Source organism: Dipteris shenzhenensis, chromosome 24 (genome assembly GCF_047967505.1).
Source record: "Dipteris shenzhenensis isolate YYH24624 ecotype China chromosome 24, Dip_SZ_1.0, whole genome shotgun sequence".
In the NCBI taxonomy this organism is placed as follows: Eukaryota; Viridiplantae; Streptophyta; class Polypodiopsida; order Gleicheniales; family Dipteridaceae; genus Dipteris; species Dipteris shenzhenensis.
The window spans coordinates 21,270,961-21,279,790 of NC_141619.1; the positions used below are offsets into that span (position 1 = coordinate 21,270,961).

Here is an 8,830-nt window from a genome sequence, read left to right on the forward strand (position 1 = left end):
GAGATCAGAGAAAGAGTGCGTCCAAGAGCCATCCAGCTTCCTTACCCTTAGACATGAGTTTTTCTTTCGAGTCGCATGCAGGCCTTGGAAAAAGGCTTTTGATGAGCAGCCCTTATCCATGAGGGGCTTCATTCTTGCTCTAATCTGCCATTTGTGCAATTTCCTCTGATCATTAGCAGTCAATTTAATCCGAGCATGTGAAAGGGAATCATTTTCTGATTCAGAGAGAGGCCTCAAATGTGAAAATTCAGTCAATTGTTGTGCTGTCCTTTTTGCCCATTTAACCTCATTCCTCCATTTAGTCATATGCCAGTTTCCATACTCCCTAATGACATTCTGTATACGAGAGACAAGGCTGTCCCAAGCATAATCCATGTCCTCGTGGGCATGCAAAGGTAAGGGATGAATTGCTAGTTTGATCATTTGCTGAAAATAGCGATGTCGGAAATAAGCCTGATTAACATGTAATAATCTATTGGAAAGGGGTGGCAAATCATCCAGTGGCATACCAAGGTGCAGATTCATCCATAATGGGGCATGATCTGACAAGCCCAATGAGAAATCTACGAGGAGATGAGGGCTAAAATCTGCATATTGTTGTGGGTAGAACAAATACCATCTGTCAAGCCTTGCCCATTATGTAGTAAGTGCATTGTGATGAAAAGTATAGCCAGGCACTGACCCTTGGAGGAGCACATAAATCTTCAGCCTGCACAGAAAGAAGCATGCTATCCCATTTCTGCCTTTCCAATGATAGCATATGAGATCTTGAAGTGGTGTTGTCTCTTTGCAGAGGGGAATTATTAAAATCTCCACAGATGAATGCATTAGATCTCGATGGATATTTGCTTAAAGAATCCCATAAAGAAGTTCTCATGGCAGAGGTCTGGGAGGCATAGACTGATGCAAACTCAAGAATATCACCATTGACATTACATTGTATGACCATCCATCTGCCACTGCTGTCATTGAAGGCTAACTGAGGCTCCAGCTCATGTCTAACCAGTATGCATACACCTGAGTAGGTGGTGATACCAGCATAGTATATGTCATAACCGCCAAAATAATCATGATGACCAACCTTAGAGTGTTGATTATGCTCTTGCAAACAAACAATATCTCGCTGCATTTTATGTACATAATTCCATAAAAGCCTCCACTTTGAGACATTGCAGAGGCTCTGTACATTGTATGTAAAGCACTTAAGTGTTTGATGCATGAAAGAGGTATATACAGTAAAGTATAAGGATAGAACAAGATGTCAGAGAGGAAAGACTCTGCTTGCATGGGCTGCATTCTCTCATGATCCATGAAAGAAATAACATTCTCCCCTTCTTCAGAATCACATATGGGGATGCCCTTCTTCAAAACCCCCACCCAATTTTGAAGGACAGCAGGAGCTGAAGTAGAAGTCTGTCCTGGTGAGGGAGAAGAAGCATCCCATTGACGAGGTTGAAAGGGGCGTTGCTTCAATACAACTACCTTCTTAGGCTGTTGAAAACCATCCCGATCAGTTCCTGCAGATTCCTTCATCTTCTCTTTTTCTTTATCTTTTCCTTTTCCAGCAAGTGATTGCACCTGATTAATTGGTTTGGCATTCTTTGCTCCATTTCTATTTGCTGTCTTAGCTTGCAAATTCTCATTCTTTTCCGGTGTCTGGGGCGGCAAGGCATTGGGAGGGGGTTGATGCAGAACCATTGGGCATTCAGAGACTAGATGCCCAAACTTATGGCAAGCAAAACAAGCTCCTTCAAACACACCCCATTTCAATTCAAAATACTTTTTTCCCAATTGCACTCCCTTAACTTCCATTGCAATAGGAGGGGTAGGTGTATCAGTGTTTCAGAGAATGCAGAACCTGTTACGGTTTCCCATAGGGCGTGGAGGGCAAATGACCTGTCCCAAGGAAGCAACCAGGCCAGGCAATTCTTCATGCATATAATCCGGGAAGCTAAGAACCTCAATGCATACAGGACAATGATGTCGTATAAGACTTTGATAATCCTTGTTTGGGGATCAGGGCATAGCATGTACCATCTGCTTCCCGTAAAAGAGGGGAGAAAGTTCAAGTAGCCTCTGCTTGCACAAAGCATCTGATAAATGTACCTCATAAAAGCCTCTAGATGCAAAATATACTCCCTCTACAAAGCATCCTCCAAGGATGGACTTAATCCACTTTGCAACATCACTGGCTGCTGGGATTCTTCCTGGAAAGAAAATTATTACCGCAGTTTGAGATTGCTTCGTGAGAGGATTCACGAGGGATGGCAATTTCAATTTGTATGTGATCTCTAGAACTGATTTGCCTCATTCCTGTCGTGACTGCTGAAAGTCGTCCTTGAGTGTATCAAACACATATTGAGCTTCCATAGTGAGTTCATCATCTTGTGATGCAGGCTGTGAAGGACGGCGCTTGGCATCTGAGGGTCTTTCTTTTCGAGCATATGTACAAACATCCGAAGCTGAAGCCATGATTGAAATACGGCAAGGCAAGAAAGACTGTACGGAGAAGTATAGAGGGAAAGAAAAGGAGATAGAGAACTGTACGGTAATGCACAGGAGCAAAACCCCGAAATCGTACGAAAAGGATACGGGATTGTACGAACTGTACGGAAAGCTTGGATTGTACGGAAGAGAAATGTACGGTAATGCACAGGAGCAAAAACCCAAAAATTGTACGAAAAGGGTACGGGATTGTATGGACTGTACGGAAAGCCTGGACTGCACGGAGATTGTACGGAGACTGTACGGGGATTATACCAACGGGACTGTACGGAAAGGCTTGGATTGTATGGAAATGCAAAAGGGCACGGAAAGGACTGTATTGTACGGAAGTACCAACAAGGTTGTATGGATGCACGGAACTCAGACGCCAGAAGAGTACGGCGATGCAGACAAGTACAGATCTGTACGGTCGTACGGAAACTGTACGGCGACCGTACAGATGTACGGACGAAAGGGGAGCCTGTACGGGATCCTTGGCGAGGCTGGAGAGCACTCTCTCTCTCTCTCTCACACACACACACACACACACACACACACACACACACACAAACACACAATTTTTTGTGGATATCAATCGACTTCGCATTGAAGGTGATTGGGTTGAGGGCATAGGTGGGTTGGGTGTTTGCTTTTTGGGGGGGGAGGGGGGGGGGGAGAGAGAGAGAGAGAGAGAGAGAGAGAGAGAGGGCCTTGCGAGCCTATGAGACAAAGTACACGAGAAAAAGATAGCTCATATAAGCCTCATGGGGCTGAAGCAAAAGAAAAGGGTACACAGCCCACTTCTCCTCCTGTCTTGCTGCTATGCCATGTACCATCCCCTCCCGTCGGTGCTGAGATTATCATCCAAGAAAGTCCTAGTGCCCTCCAGTGTTGTCCTCATGCTCATGAGGGTGGACCTATCTGTTGTTGATCTGGAGCCTCACAATCAATGGCGTGGTTGGTGCATCCTCCTTGCCCATCCTCCAAGCTGTCTCACACGTCATATTAAGTTAATAGTGCTGCAGCATCTGCCATAAGAGTATCTCCTACTGTTAGCCCTCTAACTAGGACAGTCAGGGCCTTGCTACCCATCTCTCGTCTTCCTCTAAGGCATCAGAATTAACTCCTTCTTTGAGACTGAGAGAGGACAAAGTCCTCTTGAGATGCTCAGGATCTATGGGACTGGTTGTAGGAAAAGAAGATATGCTTAAGACAACACTGCCTCTTTCTCTTTAATTAACTTGCGCAATCCAAGACCAAAACCCAAAACACTTTTGACATGAAGTACACACTAAAACCAAACATAGACGACACTGCAATAGATCCAGAAGACTCGTATGATTATTGACTCAAAGACCATGGACAGCAGCTCACCTCTACCCCAAAGATTTTTGCTGTTTACAACACTCTAGACAGCTTGACACTAAAAACCATTGACGCACATGAGATGACTCTTATTTTGTACTGACAGCCAGCTGTGAAGGCCTGGCACCTAAAGAAAAGATCTCAAAGCACACTAGAACGACTCTCATAGGAGATGCTTGAAGAGAGATGTCCACTCAGCCGAGTACCGTAGTTATATTCTCCTGCTCACCGCCTTGAGACCTCTAAGGATTTCCAAGCGACACCAAATCTCTAGAAACGTCAAGAACACTCGAAGCTGATTGGTTGATGCCATGAAACACGTGCTCATGACAAATCTCCATGAAGTAGCCACGTCGAACGTCCTCATATTGACTCCAAGAGCCATCCAAAGCAACCGCAAGATCTTTCCACCCCTCACAAACCTTAGTCATATGAAAATGACAAATACTACATAAATTGTCATGGTAGTAATCACCTCGGATGATCACAATCCCAACAAGGTGACCACTATTAAACTAAATAGTGGTCAATCACAACCGTTGAAATAAAACTCTCACAAATCTTTCTACAGTGTGAGTATTTGCTGGGCTATTTTTGTGCTAGGCCGAGAACTTTGCTGTGGTGCTCCAAGGTCTCTTTTAGGTAGCTTCCAAACTTGTGGGCTGGCTGCTCCAGTGGATTGGATTCTTCAGATTTCCCACCATTCTCCCTGATACATGCGCATGTTCGACATTTAAAGAGCACATGCTGCTCATCTTCTAGCCCCCTTGTAGGGCATATTTTGCATAACATTGCCTCTCTTGGAATCCTGGGCCGCATCCATCTACTCTTCTCCACTTTTAGAATCTAGATCATGTGAGCTGGTCCTTAGCGTGCAGATTAAATGCATTTTGTGTCCTCCCCAAGATATTTCTGCATTGCATAGCTCTCCATCGGGTTGGTTTCGCATTTGTAAAACTGCAATTTTGTTCCTTGAGTTGTACCATCAGCGTGACTAAGTCTGTGATTTCACTTGATTCTTCCAGCCGGATTTATTCCCCATAATTCCATCCATTCCTCCCCATCTCTGTACCAGCCTGTGGTCTTAGGGGCCTCCATTGCTTTGTGTGGTATCCGGTGTGCATCCATCTTCTTAATCTTGTTGAGGTATCCCAGATAATAGCAGTGTTTCACCTTCCAGTGGTATCATACCTGTTTAGAGATAGATAGCTAAATGAGAGAGAGAGAGAGAGAGAGAGAGAGAGAGAGGGAGATTCAGCAATATTGTTGGTAGAAGACGCCAAGTTTTCAGTTGCTTTCTCCCGCTTTTATTGGCTAGTGGAATTGAGCAATATTGTTGGTACAAGAGGTCGAGTTTTTATTTGCTTTCCCCCCCTTTTTGTTTTGGGATTTTTGCAGAGAAATTTTGTCGAGAGCATGGCTGGTTATTCTATCCTTTGCTATTTCCTTCAGGTAAATTCAACTAAGAGGAGAACAAAATATTCATTTCGATCACCCCTTCATTTCTGACAACATGGTGACTTAGTTTTTAGGACATACTTTCAATGGTTTTTCCCCCTCATAGGTGTCATGACATGGATTGCTCAGGTCAAGGATCGGCACAATGGAAACTTGCTTATTGATGAAGAGGGTCACATCATACACATTGATTTTGGCTTTATGCTTTCCAATTCTCCAGGAGGAGTGAATTTTGAAAGTGCTCCTTTCAAGCTAACTCGCGAACTTCTAGAGGTAACTTTTACTGCAGCACGTCAGTTGCTGGAATAGTTTAACCATGTCACCTGAATCTTACTTCTTGGATATTTCATTTGCAAATGCAGATCATGGATTCAGATGCAGAAGGAAACGCTAGTGAATTCTTTGACTATTTCAAGGTTATTTAGTCCAAAGCCTCTGCTTGTTTTGGAGAGTTCATGGCTGTTGATCTGTGTCTAGTTTGCTCAGTGAGAGCCTTATCTTTTGCAGGTCTTGTGCATACAAGGGTTTTTGACCTGCAGAAAACATGCTGAGCGCATAATTCTTTTGGTGGAAATGATGCAGGTGCGTGTGCTAAGGAAACTTTTTGCTATGAGTTTTAATATGGTCTTGCTTTATAAAGTGTGTAAATTATATCAGTGTCCATTAATTACGATCAGAATGTGTATGGGTGACTTCAAGAAAGGTTACAAATTCTTTGTGCATTGATGTATCTATGGTAGGATGGGTCTTGGTCAGACAACCACACTCTTTCTGATGTGCTACATTGGCGATGCTTTTGAAAGTTCGAAGTATCTTTAGGATTGAATACTCTGCTCAGGGAACCGTGGCTTGTGTTTCATATGACCGATTTGATCAATGGCTCTACCAAGAAGCAAAACGTGTTTAGGTTTAATGGTTCTTTTCTTCCGCATGGTCCTTTCTTTCATCTTTGAACTGTTGTTTGAAATGGAAATAGATTTTATTTTGAAAGTTTGCTAAATTTAGCTTAAAAGTGACCATTATCTTCCCAAAGCTAGCTTGAAAGAAGCAAAGGAACTTGCCTCATTTCTTCTCTTTTTCCAGGATTCTGGCTTTCCTTGCTTCAAAGGTGGAGCAAAGACGATTCAGAATCTGCGCAAACGGTTTCATTTGACATTGACTGAAGAGGTGAATTGATATACATCATTGAAATAATGAATTCATTGCAGTGCTTTACAAATAACTTCAGTGCTTATGGATGAATATTGTTTGAGAACTGGACCAAGACAGGAAAATCCTTAGGACGTTATGTTTGGTATCTTTTTACGTAGTTGAAAGGTTGATAAATTCACAGGAAGTTACCATTTAACATGGAAGAATCATTGTACTTTTGGTGAAACAGCAATGCGTGTCATTGGTGCTATCCCTCATTAGCAGCAGTCTGGATTCCTGGAGAACTCGACAATATGACTATTACCAGCGCGTACTCAATGGCATTCTTTAATGCTCCATGTAGATCTTCTCCATCATTCTTTCCCAGTCTTGGTTCTCTTCTTGAGAGCTCTGAAGGCTCTTTTTCTGATTCTCAGGTGCCAAATGTATCTGAGCTAAGTTGTATTCTATGAGCTCTGTCAAAGAAGCTATTTGACACATCCTGGCAGGTCTGATTGTTTGGTGATTGGGTATGTGGTAAATAGGAAGGGGAACGTGTGGAATTCCACACAGCATGGGTTCTAGAAAGGCAGGTGATGATTTGTTCATCATTTTGTGAGAGAATAGCAGCCTGCTTTTGTTAATATCGGTGCTCCAGAAAGGTCTGGTATAATCACCGGCAACTCCACCCCACCAATCCTTGTATCCTGTTCATGGTGTAGAACATCAGTTTTGATTGTTGTAAATTGTCAGCAATATGAGATGCTCAGATTGAGTGTTGGCCACAAGATGGGGCATCGCTGAAGATGAATGCATAAGAGCTTTGCCATTTTGCATCTTTGATTTCTTGCCCTTTACCCACTCATGGGGATAGTTGTATTAAAAGGCATTGGTGCCATTCGAAAGTTAAGCATTTTTTTAAAAATTTGGTTGCAGGCGTAATGTAAATTTTCAATGTTCCGAATGTTACATGATATAGAAGCTCAAAAATATGTCGTTTCAATGGAAGATCCAAATACCCGTTGGGAAAGGAGAAACAAACCTTCATAATGAATAATTGTACTCATCGTTACGGTGCTGTTAAGCTCTTTGGTCGTTGAAAAAGCATGGACTGCAGGATTGTTGTGATCTCAAATTTTTGGGGCCTTCTACATGGGATTTGTATGAGCTGAATAATCTTACTGAGTCCCTGAACAAATTGTTTATATCTATGGCCTAATGTGGAAACTATTGTGAAGTTTTCTGTGTGTAGAAGGGTTTAATGGGATTCGCCTGAAGTTTTTTAAATTCACTATACTTTTTCAGTACAAGGCTGAGCCCACTTTGCGATATGGCATTTGGGTTGCATTTGTGATAACTGAATATGAAACAATTTTTTGAAACTTGTAATATTTGGTGTACGTTATATATTCAGGCATCATCTAATATAGTTGAATACATAAATAGTTGGGAGTTTGCTTAAAACTAGTTGCAAAGAAGATTAAGGGCCGCTTTTTGGTATACAAATTTCCCTCTCTGCTGGTAAAAGCAGCTTATATGGATGCACAAAGTTTTAGTGGGTCGATGTTCTCATAGTGATACAAGGAGTAAATGGTCACATTCTTGTTTGAATTGTGGTTTTTTTTCTTCTTAGTGCTATACTTTGTTTGTTAGATACTTTCTGTATGAAATTAGGTCTAAATTCTTGTGAACTTCATTTAGAGGATGAAATTAGGCCTAAATTCTTGTGAACTTCATGTAGGGGACAAGTCTTGAAGCTTGATCAAAGATCATAACTGAGAGTCTTCTCGGAATGTTTGTGCTTCAATGCATATTCTATCCCACCATGAGAAGGCTCTGTTCCTTTCTAATAATAAGCTTGCACGAAAGATGCTCTTATAGTGACGCATAAGTCTCAAGGGGTTCACATTTGTTATGATATCACAAGGAATTAATGCTCATATATTTGAATGAATTGTGCTTTTGCTATGCTTCTTTGGTTGTCTTTCAAGCATCCGCTTTACACGTTTTTGAGGCTTTATTTGGGAGAGGATGAAATTCAATGAGATATCATGAATTGATTGCGTGTTACTGCAATGTTTGTAGTTCATTGCAAGTGGTATCCTTATCTTCACAGTGCTTCACAAGAAGCTCTCGTTGCCTTTTTTAGATGCCCTCATTGTCTCCCCGGCCGCTTCATAGCCTCACCTCCTACAGAATCCTCCACATTGTCCTTTGAAAAGAAAAAAGAATAGCTCTCAAGTCATGGTATGGATTTGCTTGGATTTTACGACAGAATCCTTTCTTCCTTTCCTATGAAAATTGTTGGCTATGAAAATTCCCTATGAAAATTGTTGGCTCGGAGTTTATTAGAGGTCTGGTTGGGGGTCTGAAAGGCTGTTGGTAATGTTTT

The 8,830-nt window shown here is 42.0% G+C and overlaps 1 protein-coding gene across 2 annotated transcripts in view; it reads left to right on the forward strand.

Annotated features, from left to right (window-relative positions):
* Positions 1–7,370, forward strand: part of PI-4KBETA1 (phosphatidylinositol 4-OH kinase beta1) — a 51,121-nt gene extending 43,751 nt beyond the window's left edge. The window contains exons 11-18 of one of the 2 annotated variants that reach the window (XR_015543363.1): positions 5,248–5,301; positions 5,437–5,580; positions 5,670–5,723; positions 5,815–5,889; positions 6,391–6,474; positions 6,689–6,769; positions 6,876–7,154; positions 7,201–7,370. Coding sequence is in view for 1 of the 2 variants with exons in the window: in XM_087395996.1 (XP_087252122.1) it covers positions 5,248–5,301; positions 5,437–5,580; positions 5,670–5,723; positions 5,815–5,889; positions 6,391–6,474; positions 6,689–6,790 (513 nt within the window). In the remaining variant the exon portion in view is untranslated. Of the gene's footprint in view, positions 1–5,247; positions 5,302–5,436; positions 5,581–5,669; positions 5,724–5,814; positions 5,890–6,390; positions 6,475–6,688 lie in introns of both variants that reach the window. The other variant, XM_087395996.1, reaches the window with a different exon arrangement.
* Positions 7,371–8,830: the final 1,460 nt, after the last annotated feature.